Here is a 21,213-nt window from a genome sequence, read left to right as displayed (position 1 = left end):
TAGCTATTATTATTATTACTATTTTCTGCACTAGCTTTTGCTCAGCGGGCGAAATTAATTACACACCTGGAGCTTCTCTCTTAATCTCTTATTCACGATTTTTTCTTACACATCTAGTAATTTATTTCGTCTTTGCTGACATTTACAATTGAAAGTCCAAAAAGATCCATCAGAATTTTTGTCTGGTGTAAGCTCCTTCTGCACTCGTGTATTCTGATGTATGAGTAGATATGTATCAGAGCTGGGCAGGCCTGAGGTGAATGAATATCAGCAGGCAGCATTCCCAAGCAATAAATATAGCTTTGGGGTGTGAGCACTTCTACCCAGAGAATGATAAATGGTCTTTTCCTTTATGGGCTGGAGGTGAGTTGGCCTGAAGTGAGCAGCACTTTGCTCTAGGGAGATGAGTTGTGCTATGATCTGTGGGCTTCCCCAGGGTATTGGTCCTATCTTCAATGTGCCAGAAGATGATGGTCCAGCATGCATGATCTCCTTGAAGAAGGCAAAGGGCACTAGGGTTGCAGTCCTGGAGCTTCAGTTGTAGTAGACGGCAGGCAGGTTTTCCTTTTACAAATTTTCCCTTAATCACCTCAAAAGGGAATTAGTAAACTGGTAAAGTGGCAAAGATATGTTCTTAGTTTCTCTAACTTTCCAAAGAATTATTATCCGTAGGAAAGGTTCATGTAAATACTTAATGAAAATGTGATGTGTGTTTCTTCTTAAGAAATAATGGGCTTACTGTGATATTCTGTAGGGGATGTTATTGAAAGTATGACTGGACTTTTTTTCTTTTTAAATTTCACTACCTGCTAGTCCCTATGAGACAGAGAGATTAAGATAATACAAGTTGGGGCTAAGAAAAAGACAGTGACTCTTTTAGTATAATTACGCTAAGTGGAGACGAACTTTGACTATATCAGAAATCTGATTATATTAGGTAGTGTCCTAAAGGTAGACCTTAGGTAAAAATCTTTTGCCTTTTTTTGTTGTTGTTGTTGCTTCTCCTCAGGACTCAAAGTTTTCCCCTGCTCCTCGTCTCACTCTCCACCTTGTTCTGTTTACTGGGAAGAGAATCTTCTAGAACCATGGGCAGAATCTCTCCTCTTAAGAAGGCAGAGCAATGTGGTGGAAATGGCATGGAGTTTGAAGTCAAGCCAGAGCTGGGTTTGACTGCTGGGCTCAAGGACATTTCTTAACTTTATAGGGTTTCATTTTCTTTTAAACATAGAAATACTATTGCTTATTTCCTAGACTTTTATGATAATGAAATCAAATGCTGTGGGTAAAGCAGTAGCACAATGCCTTGTACAAATTGGGTCTTCAATAAACGCTAACTCCTTTCCCCTTTCCTACTACGGAAAATTGGTGACAAGAAGGATCATGAAGAAAGGATCTCAAGTAAAAATAGAAGAAAAAAAGTCTTAAATATGTTTTAAAAACAAGCCAAACTCTAGCTTATAGAGCAGTTATTTTACTAAAATTATATTCTCAAAACATAGTACTTAGTGTTGTCAAAGACTATAATATTGACTCTGGAGACCTGAATGAGAGCAGATAGATACAGGTAATCTTGATTTTACCCCACCAGGTGCCCATCCGTTTATAACAGTTAAAAGTTGATGACTGTTAACTTCTTGGTAGGAGGTTTCTCCCACCAAGGGTTTAATTAAGATATTACACATATCTCTAAGTTGTAGTCCTATGCTGTCATAGCTCTAAGAAGTAGTATATTCACTTACGTATTTGAACTATTCCTACCTTCATTCAAAGCTTACAAGTTTATAATGGTGGCAACCCTCATCATGAGACCTTATTTGAGACCCCTTTCCATATACTGAAATGCCTTTATTTTCATTCTCCACTTAAGCCTAGTGTTTCTGGCAACTTCCCCCCACTGTGTGCATTGAGGATGCACTCTGTCTGGTGATATAGCCTACACCATTATTGAGAGAGGGTATTTTTTAGTTCTAGGCCTTGATTGCTACTTTCTCTACTTTTTGCTAAGGAATTGTGGTTAAAACCCTGAAACCTGCCTCCTAGAGAATTTGTTTAAAAATAACCTTTTACTTAACAGTTTTAGGTTTACAGGAAAATTGCAAAAATAAGAAATGGAGTTTCCATATACCACATAACCAGTTTAGACTATCATCAGTAACCTAATATGTGGTCTATCCTGGAGAATGTTTCATGTCTACTTGTGAAGAACTTGTATTCTGCTATTGTTGAGTGATGTGTTCTGTATATGACTGTAGTTTCAGTTGGTTTATAGTGTTGTTCAAGTATTCTATTTCTCTGTCTTTTGTCTAGTACTTTTTCCTATTGAATGTTGGGTACTAAAATCTCCAAATGTTGTTGAACTATCTGTTTCCTTCTTCAATTCTGTCAGTTTTTGCTTCATATATTTTGGGGGTTTCCCATTTATATATTTATAATTGTTTTATCTTCTTAATAGATGGATACTTTTATATTATATAATGTCCTTCTTTGTCTCTTGTAACAATCACCTTGAAGTCCATTTTAAAAATTAGTATAGCCACCCCAGCTCTTTTTGAGACTGTTTGCATAAATGTGTTTTTCCATTTTCAACATATTTGTGTCTGTAAATCTAAGGAGTGTCTTGTAGACAGTATATAATTGGATCATGCTTCTTAATGCATTTTGCCAAATGCGTCCTTTAATTGAAGAGTGTAATCCACTTATATTTAATGAAATTAAAGATATAAAAAGACTTCCTTTTGCCAATTTTCTCTTTGTTTTCTATAGGCAATATCTTTTAATTATCAATTTCTCTATAATTTTTTTCTTTTGTGTTAGATATTTTCTAGTGTAACTTTTGATTTCTTTTTCATTTGTTTTAGTATACACTTTTAAGTTATTTTCTTAATGGTTTACCTGGAGATTACCATTAACATCTTAATTTATAATAATCTAGTTTAAATTAACATTTAATAGTATACAAAGACTTTGGTCACATATAGCTCCATACCTCAGGCATGCACCACCACGCCCAACTAGTTTTTTTGTTTTTTTTTTTTTTTTTGAGATGGAGTCTAGCTCTGTCGCCCAGGCTGGAGTACAATGGCGCGATCTTGGCTCACTGCAACCTCTGCCTACTGGGTTCAAGTGATTCCCCTGCCTCAGCCTCCCAAGTACCTGGGACTACAGGCGCACACCACTATGCCTGGCTAATTTTTTGTATTTTACTAGAGAAGGAGTTTCACCATGTGGTCCAGGATGGTCTCGATCTCCTGACCTCGTGATCCACCTGCCTTGGCCTCCCAAAGTGCTGGGATTATAGGCATGAGCCACTGCATCCAGCCCGCCAGGCTAATTTTTGTATTTTCAGTAGAGACAGGGTTTCACTATGTTGGTCAGCCTAGTCTTGAACTCCCGACCTCAGGTGATCCGCCTGTCTTGGCCTCCCAAAGCGCTAGGATTACGGGCAGGAGCCACCACACCTGGCCATAATTATTGTTTTATATAATTATCTTTTAAATAATACAGACAAAATAGAGAAATTACAAACCTAAAATACATTACCAATGACCTTTTCTCAATTTTTTTTTCTTGTGGTGAAATACAAATAATATAAAATATACTATTTTAGCCATTTTTAGAGGTGCAGTTCAGTAGTATTAAATACATTCACATTCTACAACTATCACTAATATCCATCTCCAGAACTCTTTCCATCTTGCAAAACTGAAAGTCTATATACCCTTTAAACAATAACTCCTCATTTACCCCTTCCACCAGTCCCTGGCAACCACTGTTCTACTCATTGTCTCCATGATTTTGAACACTTTAAGTATCTCATATAAATAGAATCATACTTTATCTTTTTGTGATTTTCTTATTTCACTTAGCATAATGCCCTCTAAGTTCATCCATGTTGTAGTGTATGCCAGAATTTCCTTCCCTTTCAATGCTGAACAATATTCCACAGTATGTATAAACTACAGTTTCCTTATCCATTTATGTATCAATGGATATTTGGGTTACTCCCCAAGCTATTGAGAATAATGCTGCTATAAACATGGATGTACAAATATATTTTCAGAAGCCTGCTTTCAGTTTTTTTTGGTATATATTCAGAGCTGGAATTGTAGGATTATATGGTAATTCTATGTTTAAGTTTTTGAGGAACCACCAAACTGTGTCCCACAGTGGCTATACCATTTTACGTTCCTACCAACAGTACACAAGCATTCCAATTCTTCCACATCCTGACCCTCGCTTGTTATTTTCTGGTGTGTCTTTGTTTGTTTGTCTGGTTTGGTTTTTGATAGTAGCCATCCTAATGAGTGTGAGTGTTATATCATTGTAGTTTTGATTTGCATTTTCAATGATTAGTGATGTTGAGCATGTTTTTATGTGCTTACTAGCCATTTGTGTATCTTCTTTGGAGAAATGTCTATTCAAGTCCATAGCCTATTACTTAAACCAGGTTGTTTGGCTATTGGTTATTGTGTTTTAGGAATTCTCTATGTATTCTGGATATTAATTCCTTATAAGATGTATGATTTGCTAATATTTTCTTCCATTTTGTATATTGCCTTTTTCTCTGTTGATAGTGTTTTCAGATGCACAACATTTTTCAATTTTCATGAAGTTCAATTTCTTTCTTTTTTCTTCTGTTGTTTGTGTCTTTGGTGTCATGTCTCACAAATCATTGCCAAATCCAACATCATAAAGCCTTTGTCCTGTGTTTTTTTCTCTAAGAGTTTTACAGTTTTTGCTGTTATGTTTAGGTACTGGATATATTTTAAGTTAATTTTTACATAGTCATCCTTTGGTATCAATGTGGGATTATTTCCAGGACCTCCTATAGGTATCAAAATCCACAGAAGTTCAAATCTCTGATATAAAATAGCATCGTATTTGCATATAACCTATGCATATCCTCCTATGTAGTTTAAATAATCTCTACATTACCTGTGCTTGACACAATGTAAATGTTATGTAAATAGTTATTATACTGTATTGTTTAGGAAAAAGTGCTAAATTAATTAATTCTAACAGTTTTTCTGGACTCATGGTTTTCTAAAAACAAGATCGTATTATCTGTGAACAAAGATAATTTTGCCTCTTCTTTTCAAATTTAGATGTCTTTTATTTCCTTTTCTTGCCTAACTGCTCTGGATAGAATATCCAGTACTATGTTGAATAAAAGGGATGAACCTGTTCACCCTTGCCTTGTTCCTGATCTTAGAAGAAAAGCTTTCAGTCTTTCAACATTGAGTATAATATTCATTGTGGGTTTTTCATATGTGGCTTTTATTATGCTGAGGTAGTTTTCAATCTATGTCTTTTGACTGGAGAGAGTTTAATCCACTTATATTTAAAGTAATTTCTGATATGGAGACACTTCTGTCAGTTTTCTATTTGTTTTCTACATGCCTTATAGCTTTTGTAGTCCTAATTTTTATCTTTGCATTACTGTCTTTTTGTGTTTAGTTGATGTTTTTTGTAGTTAAGTGTTTTAAGTATTTTCTCATTTCCTTTGGTTTTTATTCTATATGCATTTTCTGTTTGGTTACCATGGGGATTACATTTAACATGCTAAAGTTATAACTCTCTAATTTGATTTTATAACAGCTTAACTTCAATAACATATGAGATTCTGCTCCTTTACAGCCTAGATCTCATGTTTCAGTTATTGATGCTTCAAAATTACATCTTTCCACATTGTGGGTCCAGATATATAAACTAATAATTACTTTTAATGCATTAATATCTTAAATAATGTAGAAAACAAAATGTGTAGCTGCAGACCAAAGTTACAATAATACAAATTTTTATAATTGTTCATGTATTTACCTTTACTGTGGATCTTTACTTCTTCACAAAGCCTTTGTTTTAAGCTGTGTAATGCTCTTTTATTTCAAAGTGTGAGGCCACCTTTAGTATTCCCTGCAGGGTAGATCTAGGGTCATAAATTTCCTCAGCTTTTGTTTATCTGGGATAAACAAAATTTATTTCTCCCTCATTTATTAATTTCTTAATTTCTCCTTCAATTTTGTGTTTTTTAAAAATTGTACTTAAAAACCTTTACTTTAGGTTTAGAGGTACATGTTCAGGTTTGCTATATAGGTAAGTTGCATGTTGCAGGGGTTTGATGTACAGATTATTTCATCAGCCAGGTGATGAGCATAGTGCCTATGCTATCTAGGTAGCATAGCACAACTACTTAACTCCAGTGGGTGGTTTTTCAATCTTCACCCTCCTTGCACTTTCCATCTTCAAGTAGTCCCAGTGTCTATTCTCATTTTTGTGTCCATGTGTACTCAAGATTTAGTTCCTACTTAATACGGGAGAACACGCAGTATTGGTTTTCTGTTCCTGCGTTAGTTCACTTAGAATAATGGGATAATGGCCCCCAGCTCCATTCATGTTTCTGCAAATGATATGATCTTGTTCTTTTTTTATGGATGTGTAGTATTTCATGGTGTATGTGTACTTCATTTAAAAAAATCCAGTACTACTGTTGATGGGCACATAGGTTGATTCCTATTGTCTTTGCTATTGTGAATATTTCTACAATGGTAGAACAATTTATATTCCTTTGGGTGTGTATCCAATAATGGGATTGCTGGGTCAATGGTAGTTCTAAGTTTTCTGAGAAATCACCAAACTGCTTTCCACAATGGCTGACCTAATTTCTTTCCCACCAGCAGTGTATAAGCATCCCCTTTTCTCCACAGCCTCACTAGCATGTTATTTTTTGACTTTTTAATAATAGCCATTCTGACTGGTGTGACATGGTCTCTCATCGTGGTTTTGGTTTGCATTTTTCTGATTAATAATGTTGAACATTGTTTTATATTCTTGTTTATCCCTTATTTATGAAGGACAGTTTTGCTAGATATAGGATTCATGGTTGACAGTTGTTTTTCTTTTAGCACTTTAAATATATAATCCTACGAAAAGGCCTTTTTATGTGATGTGTCACTTCTCTGTTGCTGCTTTCAAGATTCTCTCTCTCTCTTTTTTTTATTTTTGGCAGTAGGATTATAATTTGTCTTGGTACGGGTCTTTCTGAGTTATCTCATTTGGAGTTCATTAAACTTCTTGGATGTTTATAATTCTTGTATCTCATCACACTTGGAAATATTTGGGGTACTATTTCTTCAAATAATCCCTTTGCCTCTTTCTCTTCTTGTAGAACTCTTACAATGGATATGTTGGTCTGCTTCATAATATCCTACAGGTTGGTTAGGCTCTGTTCACTTTTCTTAAATCTTTATTGCTATTCCCCAAACTCAGTAATTTCCATTGTTCTCTCCTCAAGTTCATCAATTCTTCTAACTGCTCGTATATATACCCTTCAATTCTTCTAGTGAATTTTTGTCTTAAGTTGTACTTTTCAGTTCCAGAATTTCATTTTGGCTTCATTTGGGTTTTCTATATTTTTATTGATCTTTTTATTTTGTTTATGCTTTGTTTTCTTGATTTTCTTTACATCTTCCTTTACTTCTTTGACTATCAATTGTTTTAAACTCTTTGCCTAGTAAATATTTCATCAGGTTTTTCTGAAGGACAGTTTCTGTTGGTTTATTTTTTCCTTTGAATGAGACATACTTTCCTGTTTGTTGGATGCCTTGTGGTTTTTTTGATGAAAGCTGTATATATGAATCTAATAATATCATGTCTCTGGAAATCAGATTCTTCTCCTTTCCCAGAATTTGCTGTATCTGTTCTGTTTTAATTGATATAGGCTTCTCTGTGCCAAGGACCAGCCTGAGGTATAAATCTAAGGTCTTTTCTGGTCATTTCTGAGTCTATACCTTTCTCTGGGCATGCACAGTTACTTTCTAATTTCCTCTATATATGTGGTTGCTTTTAATTTAATGTCCTAGTCTTTAATGTCTGGCTCTCAAAAGGGGAAAAGGAGAAAAACTAAAGGTGCCGAGGCGCTGGCCCTTTAAACCCCCCTGGATCTCACTTCAGCTGGAGAGGGAAGGGCTTGCAACAAAGGAGGAGTTGCAACAAAACTTCCCACCTTTGTCTGTGTCTCTGCCTTTTTGATCAGAGCATCAATCAGATATCAGAACACAGATCCCTGATATTTAATGGACAGTATCCTTATGGCTCCTGCTGGTTTCGGCAAGCTGTGTGCAAGCTGATCCAGAAATATGCAGGAGAATGGGGCAGAAGAATGGGGATGGATAGCCACTGCTGAGTTAAGAGCTGAAATTGACCTAAATGTACTGAAATTTACTATCCAGGTCCTCTCCTGGAAGGTGCAAGCAAGCCTTCAGTAGACTCCAAGATTCCAAAATATTTACCTCAGACAGATTATGTCAGTGTAATTGTTCTCTTGGAGGGGAGATAAATTTTTGGTGCTTCATACTGTGCCATCTTCCCAGAATTCTCTCCAACATTTGTTTTTTACATTTACTTATCTTTAGCAGTGTTCTTTATTTCTCTATGTAAATTTGAGTTAGCCTAGAGTTCTTTTATTTCAGTCCAAAGGACTCCCTTTAGCATTTCTTATAGAGTAAGTCAACTAGCAGTTAACTGTCTCAGTTTTTATCTGGGAGAGTCTTAATTTCTCCTTTATTTTAGCATTAGGTGATATACATAATGCTAAATAACGAGTTAATGGGTGCAGCACACCAATATGGCACGTGTATACATATGTAACAAACCTGCACGTTGTGTACATGTACCCTAAAACCTAAAGTATAATAATAGTAAAAAAAAAAAAAAAAAAAAAAAATGAAGAACTATTCCATAGTAAAGGAGACTTAAGAGGCCTGACACGTAAATGAAATGTGTGATTCTAATGTGGATATCCTTTCACTATAAAATACATTATTGAGACAATTGATAAAACTCGAAGGAAGTCTATGCATTAAATGATAGTTATGTAATTTCCTGATTTTGATCATGGTATTTTGGAGAAGAGAGAGAATATTCTTGTTTATGAAACATCATCTCTAAGTATGCAGTGATGATAGAGTATCAGGTCAGCCACTTAATCCCAAGTGATTTAGGGAACAAAGAGTTCTTTATCCTCCAGTTACAAGCATATGGCTGTGGGCAGCTTACTTTGTCTTACTACTTTTGTTTTCTCATCTATTGTACGGGACTAGTGATAGTATCCATCTCTTTGCATTGTTATGAGATTAAATAAGATGGTAAAGGTAAAGTGGTTATTTAGTGCCTAGTTAAAGTTGGCTAGTTTTTGAGTACCTTTATATATTAGCTCCAACTATAATATGAGAATTATGGTTACTGTTTATTTTTTACCTTTCTCCTATCTTGGCCCACTTTTAGTGTGTCTTCCCTTCTGCCCTACTGTTTCCTATCCATGTTGGTTTCCTTTCCATAGCAACTCTTGCCTCTCCAACACAAAGCTTCATGCTCCAAAAAGCACTGAGTCAGACAGCATGAGTTATTCCTTGCATGATTATAATATCTTCACCAATAGAAAGAGATAATTTGTGTGAAAGGTAAATGTACAAAAAAATACAAAAATCTCATTTTTATAGGTTTCATAATGCAAATTTTTTCCATTCAAATAGAATAATTCACTTTAGAACATTTCTGAAGGTGAATTAGATTCTATTGTAGTAAATACCTAAGCTAAAGTATAGCATTCTCTCCCTTTTTACTCTCTGTGAAATAGAATATGTAAAACCTTCTAAAAGAATTTATATGCATAACTCAAGCCATCTATTCCAAATACTTAAAGTTACATGTCGGTTATGTATATATGTAAAACTGGTACTTTAATCCTATTATTTATTAAAATATTGATTTTCTATAAAAAAATTCTCCTTTATTTTTCAAAAATAGTTTTTATCAAATATAGATTTCTTGGTTGATGGTCTTTTCTTTTAGCTCTTTGAATATGTCATATGTCTGGCCTCCATGGTCTGTGGTAAGAATCAGCCATGAATCTTATTGAGGATTTCTTGTGTATAATGACTTGCTTCTCTCCTGCTGCTTTTATGATTCTTTGTCTTTTGCTTTTGACAGTTTGATTATAGCGTGTCTCATTGTGAATCTTGCTATGTTTATCCTACTTAGAGTTTGTTGAGCCTCTTGGATGTAATTCATCAAATGAATTGATGTTTTGGACCATTATTTCTTTAAATATTCTTTCTGTCCTTTTATCTTTTTATCTCTCTTATCTTCTGGGATGCCTAATATGCAAATGTTAATATACTTGATGGTATTTCATAGGTCTCTTAGGATCTGTTGATTTTTCTTTATTCCTTTTCTTCCTCAGATTAGGAAATCTCAATGAACTTACTTTCAAGTTTGCTGATTCTTCCCTCTGTCTGCTCAAGTGTACTGCTGAACTTCTTTTGTGAATTTTTCATTTCAGTTGTTATAATTTTTTAATCCAGAATTTTTTTTTGGTTACTTCATAATATGTCTGTTTATTGAAGTTTTCTATTTGAAGTGATATTATTCTAGTGGTTCTCTTTAGTTCTTTGTATGTGGTTTCCTTAAGAGCTTTAAGCATATTTAAATAGTTAATTTAAAGTCTGTCTAGTAAGTCCAATAGATGAGCTTCCTTAGGGATAATTTCTATTACTTTCATTTTTTTTCTGTGTATGGGCCATACTTTCTTATTATTTGCACACTTCACAATTTTTTGTTGAAGACTGAACATTTTGAATATTATAGTGTGGCAACTCTAGAAATCAGATTCACTTTCTTCCTTGGGGGTTTGTTGTTGCTGCTTATTATAGTAGTTTTTTGTTTAGTGCCTTCTCTGAACTAATTTTTTAAAGTATGTATTCATTGTTGTATCTAGATTCTCTTTTCTGTTAGCTTAGTGGTGTTCAGCTGATGATTTTACAGAGATTTCTTTAAACTACTGGAGCCAATAACAACAACAACAAATTAGAAATCTTTCAACCTTTGCATAGGGGCTCTGTGTGAATGTTGAGGCATGCCTTCAACACTCAGCTTGTAAGCTTACTACTCTGCTATAGTCTTCATTTGTGCTTTCATAGAGCCTGAGGGTCAGCCAGTGACAAGAGCTCTGGATCTTCTCAGGTATTTTCTGAGTATGATCCCATCCCTGGGCACATATATGGTCATCTAAATCCCAGGTATTTGTGGAAACTTTTCAGAGCCCTTATTCCCCAAAACATCTCATTTCCCAGTCTTTTGCCCCAGGTTTTTCAGTTAGTAAATTGTTTGTTCCAACTATATTATTCCTTGTCCCCAGCAGCAGTGGCAAATACATCTGCCTATAAATATTTCAAATAAATTCTCCCTGGGTAGTCAACTCAACACTGGTAGAGATTTGAGTTAGTTAAAATAAAGACAAACCCTTTGGGCTTGTTTTTTTGGGATCACTAGCTGAGTCAAAACAACCACAGTTCTTTGTGGGCAGAATGAGATCTGTTTTACTCTCTGTCATATTAGGACCCTATACAAAAAATGTGAGCTGTTGTCATTAGGGCTGCCTTAAAAAGTTGAGCTGGGAGCAGGAGATGGGGCCAAAGTAACTTTAACACCACACCTCTCTTACTGAAATTTAACTCTCTTTTCCTGATTAAGCATTCATTTTGTTGTTGCAAAATTTGATTGGTTTCAATTGTTCTAATAAAGTTGATTCTGACCGTTTTTGCCTGTATAATTGTATTTTTGTTGTTGTTGTTGCTGTTGTTTGAGACAGGGTCTTGCTCTGTCACCCAGGCTGGAGTGCAGTGGCATGATCATAGCTCACTGCTAACTTGAACTCCTGCCTCAAGCAATCCTTCCACCTGAGCTTCCCAAGTAGCTGGGACACCAGGTACATGTAACCATACCTGGCTGTTTTGTTTTATTTTATTTTTTTCAGGACAGAGTCTCGCTCTGTCACCCAGGCTGGAGTCCAGTGGTGTGATCTTGTCTCACTGCAACCTCCTTCTCCTGGGTTCAAGCAGTTCTCTGCCTCAGCCTTCCAAGTAGCTCGGGTTACAGGCGCCTGCCACCATGCCCAGCTAATTTTTGTATTTTTAGTAGAGACCATCTTGGCCAGGCTGGTCTTGAACTCCTGAGCTCATGATCCACCCACCTCAGCCTCCTAAACTGCTGGGATTACAGGAGTGACCCACCGCGCCCAGCCACCTGGCTAATATTTTTTAATGCTGTTTTGGTATAGACGGGGTCTTGCTATGTTGCCCAGGCTGGTCTCAAACTCCTGAGCTCAAATGATGCTTCCTTCTCAACTTCACAAAGTGCTGGGATTACAGGTGTGAGCCAAGGTGCCCAGCATATTTGCTGTTTTTGTGGAAGAATGGAAATTTAGACTTCCCTACTTCACCATTTTTGCTGGTGTCACTGTCCTTTACTAGTATTAACAACTTATATTAGAATTTGTCACAATTGACGAACCAATATTGATATATTGTTATTAGCTAAAGTTCACTTTAATTAAAATTTACTTACTTTTTGCCTAATTCAAATTTACTTAGTTTTTCTGTTTCAGGATCCCATCCAGGGTACCACATTACATAGAGTAATCATGTCTCCTGAAGCTCCCCTTGGCTGTGACGGTTTCTCAGGAATTCTTTGCTTTTGATGATGTTGACAGTTTTCAGGAGTACTAGTCAAGTATTTGGTAGAATGTTGTCAATTGGGATTTGTCAGTTCTGATTTTTTTTTTTTTTCATGATAAGGTTGGGGCTGTGAGTTTTTGGGAGGAAACCTCAGAGGTAAAGTGCCACTTTCATCACATCTTGTCAAGGGTACATACTGTCAACATGACTTCCACTGTTGATATTGACTTTCACTACCTGCCTGAGGCAGTATTTGTCAGGTTTCTCTACTATAAAGTTAATCCCCCAATCCTCTTTTCCATACTATATTCTTCAGGATGACATCACTATGCATAGCTCATATGTAAGGAATGGGTAGCTATGTTCTACATTTTATCAGGTGCAACATCTCCATAAATAATTAGGAATTCTGCGTGGATTTTGTTTCTTTCTCTCTACTTATTTATTTATTCATTTATAGCAGTGTGGATTCGTGGATACGTATTTCATACTTTAGGCTATAATTTAATGTTACTTACCCAACTTGTCCCAGCTTTGGCCATTGGGAACTCTTTCAGTTGGCTCCTGTGTCTTTGGGAATATTTTTTTCCTTCAGCTGGAGGACCACTGGAAGCAGGTTCTTTACCTGAAGCTGCAGTTGATGTTTCTGATACATTAGAGTCTAGTGATGATTAATATTTTCACCCTATGATCTCCAAAACCCTTTCTCTTCTTAGCTTTTAAATTTCACAAGTCTTTAACAGTATTTTCCTGTTATGGTCTTTTTCTCAACAAGAAACATCAAAAGCCTCTGGTATTTTTTTTTATTATTGTTTCTGTATACTTTTAAGACTGGTTCAGCTGGGTTTATAACTTTTTATTCAGCTTCTTATATGGGTCTGTTTACTTCTTTATTTCACATAGGGATAACATTGTTTCCCAGAACTAAGTGTCTTTTTTCTTTTTCCTTTCCCTTCACTCTCTGACCAAAACATTTGTTTTTCCAACTTTCCACTCTCAAAATTTTATCTTGAGAATGTCCCACATTAAGAGAGATGAAGTCGGTGAGTTCGATGTTTGTCACGTATCCCTTGTTCAAACAAGTCTTGATTATCTTGATCCTTATGAGTAGGAAAGTCCCATGTAAAAGATAATCTTATCAGACCAAGAGCTGATCCATACCAAGTACTCAACTGGAATCATCTTGTCTGATTTCCCTTTAATAAGTCCTCTCTTTGCTTTACTTTTACCTGGAATAACAGTTCCACAAATTTTCCAAATATTTTTCCTCAGGGAACACCCGTGGCAATAATTTTGCACATTTGCAGTTGACACAGATGCGTTTTCATCCTTTATACTGATTTTCCTGGGATTTCGGTCTGAAATCGGACCACATTTTCTTAACCACTTGAAAGATCTATCCCAGTTTTGAAGGAAAAGGTGATTTGATTGTTCTTACAAAAATGCTGATACTTTAAGAGGAATTTTAAAAAGCAAGTGTGATTCTTAGTCTTTCCAGGAAATCATTATATCTGCTCTCCAAGGTTTTCCTTTTCTTATCTGATAGATTTTTTTTTTTTTTTTTTTAGGTACTAGTGTTTCTTTTGGAAATGGCAATAACTAAAATGTATTGCTCTTTTCTATTACCTTCTTCAAGAGAAGTTGGACCTGAGTATATTGACTTTTTAACTTTATAGTTATCTCTTCCAGCTACTAGCATTTCATTTCCCCTTCATATCTGCCCAGTCTGTGTTTTGAGATCCCAATATTTCTTTTAAGGCAGTATCTTTCTCATTACTACTCAGTTTGACACATTCTATTTTATTTTCCTTCTTCCACTACCGTTGCTCTGGTAGTAAGAAACTATCAGAAAATGAGGCTGTTTTTTAAGCTACTCAAGTTATTTCTTGATTCTTGGGATAAATCGGAATCATGGAGCCAGAAGGCTGACAGGTATAGTCCTTTAAATTGCTTTCTCAATTTTGGGGCATGCAATAATCTCAGTCACTTATTTCTGAACCTCAGCCTAGGAAGAGGGCATTTTCTCTTTATACAAAGAGTTCCTATATTTTGTTTTAAATGTTAATAAAATCCACTTCCCTCCTATAATTGCAGCTGTAGTTTGAATCTCCAAACTCTAATAATGAGTGTCTTTCCTTTAATTATTAAACCCAGAGTCTACTTAACACCATGTGGTTGAGGTGACTTAAGTATATAAACATACCACTTGAATTCTTTTGGTTTTGTCTCCTCCAGTGCTCTGTCACCCTAAAACCACTTCAAAATAGCATGCACACATACAAAGGAACATAATTTGGTGAAGTTTAGGTAATAGTCAGGTATACCTGTGTCTGGAGTTAAGAATTTTAAGCTACAAATTTACTAGAGCTTGTAACACATTTTGAATTCAGTCACTGTTCAAATACCAGGCCTAGCAGGTGAGACTTGGCCAAGAAGCCCATTGCATTGAGAGTATTCAAGATTTTGTGCTAGGAAATAATATATACATAAATTTGTAATATTTGTGTTATATCATGAGAGTTCAAGTTGCTGAAAAATTACTTTTATCACTGGAGTTTTTCCTATGTAATATCAAATCTTCACTTTTGGCATGGGTAATATGTGACTAATGATGGCTTCTCAATAATCCATTTCCTCTGGGAATCAACTCCTGACCCAAACCATGCTGCCAATGCTGGGAGTGGGTCTCTGCTACTGCAACCACTTTGTTTTATGATATTAGTAGCCAGGCAATGATCTATAATCTCATTTATTTTTTTCTAGCCTGTGCTTTTTGAGATGTCTTAGTTTTTGCAGAAGTTTCGAGGAGACTTTAAGGATGAGAGTGATAGGTAGGGGGGGTTTGAGGGGGTGACTGTGTGTCCAAAGCTTCCAGCTCCCTCATCCTCACTTAGCCTAAAATCAGTCTCTTTCTTTCTCTCTCTCTGTGTGAGACAGAATATGTATATTCTGAACATACACATATATATGTATATGTTCAATGTAAGATTTCATTTGAATAGAAATATATGTTGCTATGAGACAACTGAATGTTACTACTCTCTAGAGACATAATAATTCTTTCTTTCCCACCTCATTAGGTTTCTAGTAGGCAACAAATAAAATATACATGTAAAAAGCCTAAAGGAACTTTGCAACATTGTATGAATGTGAGTGAAGACTGGGACCTTGCTTTTCTTGTACTGGTGTGCCATTCTATCATTCGTTTAGGTAATAATTTACACATTTTAAAAAACATTGTGCCAAGTATTTGTGGGGCTGGGACAACACAACAGATGATGACCCAATGTATTAGTTAGCTAGGACCGCTGTCACAAAGCATCACACACCAAGTGGCTTAAGCAACAGTATTTTTCCCCCACAGCTTTGGAGGCTGTAAGTCCAAGATCAATGGTTGGTTCCTTTTGAGAGCTATGGGGGAGAATCTCTGCCATGCCTCTTTTGCAGTTCGCAGTGGTTTTCTGGCAATCTTTAGCATTCCTTGACTTGTAGATGCATCACTCTAATCTTCACCTTCATGTTTATATGACATTTTCCTTCTGTGCAGATCTGTGACCACATTTCTCCCTTTCATAAGTATATCAGTCATATACTTATATGTGACTGGTATATGGGACTGGCGAATTAGGGGACCACCTCACTCCATATGACCTCATCTTAAATAATTACATCTTTAGTAACCTTTTTTCTTTTTCTCAAATAAGTTCACATTCTGAGGTATCTGGGGTTAGGACTTCAACCTATCAATTTTGGGGAGTACATGATTTAGTCCATAATACTCAGATTATCATCTGCCTAACTTTAAAAGTTATACATAAAACTAACAAACTAACAAAGAAAATATGTTTTATTCTCCTCCAATAACAAATATACTTTTTTAAACACCTGGAGAGATGAGCTTTTTGGAATCCTTAGAGATCCCTGCTGAGTTATGATGGAATGGAAAGAGCTGGTCCTTATCCTCAACCTCCTTCATGCCCTTCTATTTATTCCTGCCCCCGGCTCCATCCTGCCCTGTGGTTGCCTCATGCATATGTCTGCGAACAATCAACTGGCACATTCCAGTGACATTCATATACCCTGCAAGGAGCCTTCCCTTGGTTATCCTTGGAGCCCAGGCATTGCTCCCATTGGTGGTGAGTCTGACTTCAGATGAATGGATCTAGAGAAAAGGCCTTCAAAGGCTGCTCAGGCAGGAAGTTCCAGGGTCCTTAGGTACCTAGACTGTGGTCTAGAATGAGGGCTTTGGGTGTTTCTGAGTCACAACTAGAGAAGGCAGGGTTCTTTATGGTGAGGACACCAGGGCAAGAACTTCTCTTGCCTGGATCTAAGTCTATACTGTCAGTGAACTAAACTTCCTGATAGTCTTATGGCTAATTGCCTAGTGAAGGGAGACAAAGCATAAATAATAAGCAAAATACATAAGTAAGTTATATAAAATGCTCAAAGATGATAAGTGCATAAGATAAAAGTGGTGTAGAGTAGGAAAGATCTGGTGTGTTTCCAGGGACAGGGCAGCTTGCAACATCTCACATAGGGTGTTCAAGGTGGGCCCGGCAGAGACGGAGACATCTGAGCAGGATTTGAGAGAGGTAAGGGAGCTAGGGAAATGGATACAAGGCACAAAGGCACATTTTGGGAAGAAGGAGTTGGCTGATCAAAGATCCCAGGGATGAAGCGTGCCTGGAGTGTCCAGGAGATAGAAAGGAGGCCAGTGTTGATTGAATGTTATAAGCATAGGAGGATATAATAAGAGTTAAAATCAGAGAGATGAGGATGGGAGGTCAGATCACATAGGGCCTTTTAGGTTATTTTAAAGGCTTGGGCTTTTACTCTGAGATTAGAAGCCCCTGCAGAGTTTTGAACAGAAGAATGATCTAACCATTCCCATTGCTGTGTTGAGAATAGACTATAAGGAGCAGAGTAAGCATAGAAAGGAGGAGACTGTTCAGAAGGCAATTATATAATCCAGGCCAAGGATGAGAGCAGTAAGTTGGACCAGAGTATTTTCAGGTGGAGAGTGATAAGTGGTTGGTGATTGGATTTGGGAAATATTCTGAAGGTGGAGCCAACAGGACTTCCTGATGGACTGGAATACACACACACACACACACACACACACACACACACACACACACATTTATATTCCAGTTATGTAAATATTAGGTATTTCATGTATTTCAAGTGAGCCCATATCAGCTCTCATATCAAGCACTCAAAATTTTCAGTAAATAAATGTATAGACTTTCATGTGTTTATATGGTAATGTAAATGAGCATACAAAATAGCTTAATTTTTTTTCATACACAGGAAAACATTTAATTAGCAAGGGTTTACATTTTTTCAGTAATTTGAATGGCAAAGATTAAAAAAAATTCCTATGTAATTCTCTTTAAAAATGTGTGTGTATACACAGACACACAGACACACACACACACACACACACACACACACATATATATATAGAGAGAGAGAGAGGGAGAGAGAAATTTGGGTTAGCTTCAAGTTTTTTGCTCTTAACAACTGAATGATGGGTTTGACATCAACTAGGAGGGGAAAGGATATGGATAAAACAGGTCTGGGGGAAAAGAACCCTAATATTTTCCCTGATCCCTGTGTACTTTTGGGGATACTGAGTTTGGGATATTTATCAGCAATTCAAGGGGATATTGAGTTGGCAATTTGTTACTCATCTCTGGAATCTGGGAGGTATTCTGGGCTGGAGTTATAAAACTGGGAATCATCAGTATTCAGATGATATATAAAGCCTTGAGAGATGAGATCATTAAAGGAGTTAAGCTTGATGGGAAAGGGGAGCAAGGGGTGAGCCCTGGGACACTCCAGCACTGGAGGTGGTGGAGAGGAGCATGCTCCCACACAGAAGACAAAGAAGGAGAAACAAAAAGGAAACGAAGCTAAACTAAACTATAACTAAAAGGAAGCACAAGAGGATGTAGGGTATTGGAAGCCAAATGAAGAAAATATATCCAGGAAGATAGAGTTACTCATTGTATCCAATACTGTTGACAAGTAAATCAGAATAGTTCTGAAAAATAACCTTTGGATTTAGCTAATTGGAGGTCAACAGTGATTTTGACTAAAGTAGTTTCATTGAAATGGTGGGAGCAAATACCTGCTTGTAATGGCTCTAAGAGAAAATTGGAGGTGAGAAACCAGAGGCAGTAAAGACAACCATTTTGAAGAGTTTTGCTGCAAAGAGGAGCAGTGTAGTGGGTCATCATTTGGCAGGGAAGTGGGGTAAAGAGAAAGTTTTAATTTTTTGATGGGAGACATAACATCATGGTTGCATGGTGTCCAGAATTTTCCAGTAGACAGTAAAGAAATGATGATTTGAGTAGAAGAGGATTTCAATAGCAATGTTTTGGAGTAGGTCAGAGGAGATGGGATCAAATGTACAAATTGGGAGACTGGTTTGGGATAGGAGCATGGGTAGTTCTTCTCTGGTGATAAGCAGAGAGGTGGAACATGGAATTTGCTTACCTGGATAGATGCAGTTGTGGAAATCCGTGGCAGTTTCTTTTTACTGATTCTAATTTGTAAGTGATGTAGGAAACAATGCCATCAGCCAAGAGTGAGGATTAGGGGAGAAGTTGCTGAGGTTTCAGCAGACAGAAGGGTATATAATCGTCCAGCAGAAAGGGAGAGTAATAGACTAAGAACATACAGAATTAAGGGCTCACTTGACTTGCATGATCACGTATTTCAAATGAGCCCATATCAGCTCATATCACACACTCAAATAATTTTCAATGAATACATTTACATGCTCATATGATATAGAGGAGGTGATGGGAAAAAGCTTAGATTTTTTTTCATTCATACACAGAGAAACATTGAATAAGCAGGGATTTAAATTTTTTCAGTAATTTGAATGGCAAGATTAAAAAATTTTTTTGATTGTTTTAAAGAATGTGGCATAGTGCATTAAATTTTACCCACTGTGAGGGTGGAAATCTGTGGGATTGTTTGCCCTGGTAATGGTGACTATGAAAGTAGGTTCAGAAGTAGGAAAATAATGCGCACAGATAAGAAATTTGATCAGAAGGGAGAGTTTCAGAGTTTGAGATCTTGGAGTCCAGGCATAACCAAGTTTAAATCATGCCTGTGGGTGGCAGAAATCCAGTGACAATGAATTGATTGCTGGTGAAGAGGGTGAAAAACTACAAAGAAGTTTCTTCCAACAATTGAATTTAAGAATTTCAGGATTTATGTTTTGGTTTTCTGATAGAAAATAATATAGCATTCTGCTGAAATATACCAATTCCCTCAAGAAGTAAGATTATGAGTAGGTATAAGTATATATAATTTAAATTTTAAAAACTGATTACAGATATACCTAGATCTTGAATTAATTGATGAGGTTTATTTGATTGTCTTTCTTATAAAATACATTAAAAATACTGCTTTTAACTGTAGGCACACAATTAAAACAAATGTAAACCTATGTTTAATTTAAAATATATTAAAATGATTTAATAAAGGTCTTTTATTATTTTACACATCAAATTTCATGCAATCACTACTCCAGTGAAGAAGAAAAGATTATGAAAAAACAATGAAAGCACAGGTAGAAAATAAACAACACAAAAGACTAATTCTGATTTTTTTTCTGTGTCCTTAATACCCTGTGCTGTCTTTGACAACAAAGATGCCTTACTTATGTGATTCAGAGGCCCGGAAGTGAAAAAAATACAAGTAGTTAATGAATAATGCATATGTTCATAGCAATGGTCAAATTATACTGTTTCCTAATGGATACCATTTTTCTTCATCGAGTGGGACACTACAGAGTCGGATGTTAATTGCTCCCACAAATACAGTTTTACTCTTCACAATAAGCATTAAGACATGTCCTTGGAGCTCTGTGACTTCATCATATACTACCTAAAAACGGAGAAAATAGTGAAAATATAAATCAGAAATGCTTAAATACGTCTCTTTTTTGAGTATTGCTTTTAATAAAAAAAATTAGCTGCTAATATCTTATACCCTGGAATAGATAGGTTAATGTCAGACTCTTTTATTTCTAACTTTTATTCTGAAAAGCTAAAGGTTCTGCTAACATAATAGAGTTTAATGACAGGCTATTTTTGTAAGAATCCTAGAATTTACTGATTCCACTAAGAAGTGCCCACTCTATATTTAGAAAGATGGTAAATTATTCTCTAGGAAGAAATTTAAATATACTTCACCTTTTATACCCCATAAATATGTACAGCTATTATGTATTCATAAAAATAAAAAGAGAACATCATTCTTCTGTGTTGAAGGTTAATGAGGAAAAGCACACCATTTTTTTTTCAATTTTAGATTCAGGGGAATAGATGTGCAGGTTTGTACCAGGGATATATTGCATGATGCTGTGGTTTGGGCTTCTAATGATCATGTTGCCTAAGTAGTGAACGTAGCACCCAATAGGTAGTTTTTCTACCCTTGGTCTCCTTCTTCTTTCTTCTCTCTTTTGGAATCTCCAGTCTTTATGGTTCCCATCTTTGTGACCATGAAACAGACCGATTTCTGTCATTTTCCTGTGCTACTTAAATGCAGCACAATGACATTTTCTTGTGCATATGCAGAAGTAATACTGTGGTTACTTTTATTTATTCAAAATTACTTATTTTTAATTATGAAAATACATGTTCATTAAATAAAATCTGCATGAAACAAAAAAAATACCAAA

At 36.0% G+C, this 21,213-nt stretch overlaps 2 protein-coding genes across 3 annotated transcripts in view; one reads left to right on the top strand and one right to left on the bottom strand.

Moving 5' to 3' along the window:
• PLCZ1 (phospholipase C zeta 1) overlaps positions 1–21,213 on the top strand; it is an 89,980-nt gene that overhangs the window by 67,026 nt on the left and 1,741 nt on the right. The gene's annotated exons all lie outside the window — the stretch shown is intronic.
• Positions 19,877–21,213, bottom strand: part of PIK3C2G (phosphatidylinositol-4-phosphate 3-kinase catalytic subunit type 2 gamma) — a 385,996-nt gene continuing 384,659 nt past the window's right edge. Inside the window, exon 33 of the mRNA XM_003816540.5 lies at positions 19,877–20,417. Coding sequence (XP_003816588.3) covers positions 20,265–20,417 — 153 coding nt within the window. The 3' untranslated portion in view covers positions 19,877–20,264. The remainder of the gene's footprint in view (positions 20,418–21,213) is intronic.

Source organism: Pan paniscus, chromosome 10 (genome assembly GCF_029289425.2).
Source record: "Pan paniscus chromosome 10, NHGRI_mPanPan1-v2.0_pri, whole genome shotgun sequence".
Classification (NCBI taxonomy): Eukaryota; Metazoa; Chordata; class Mammalia; order Primates; family Hominidae; genus Pan; species Pan paniscus.
This window is presented reverse-complemented; position numbering and strand designations above follow the sequence as displayed.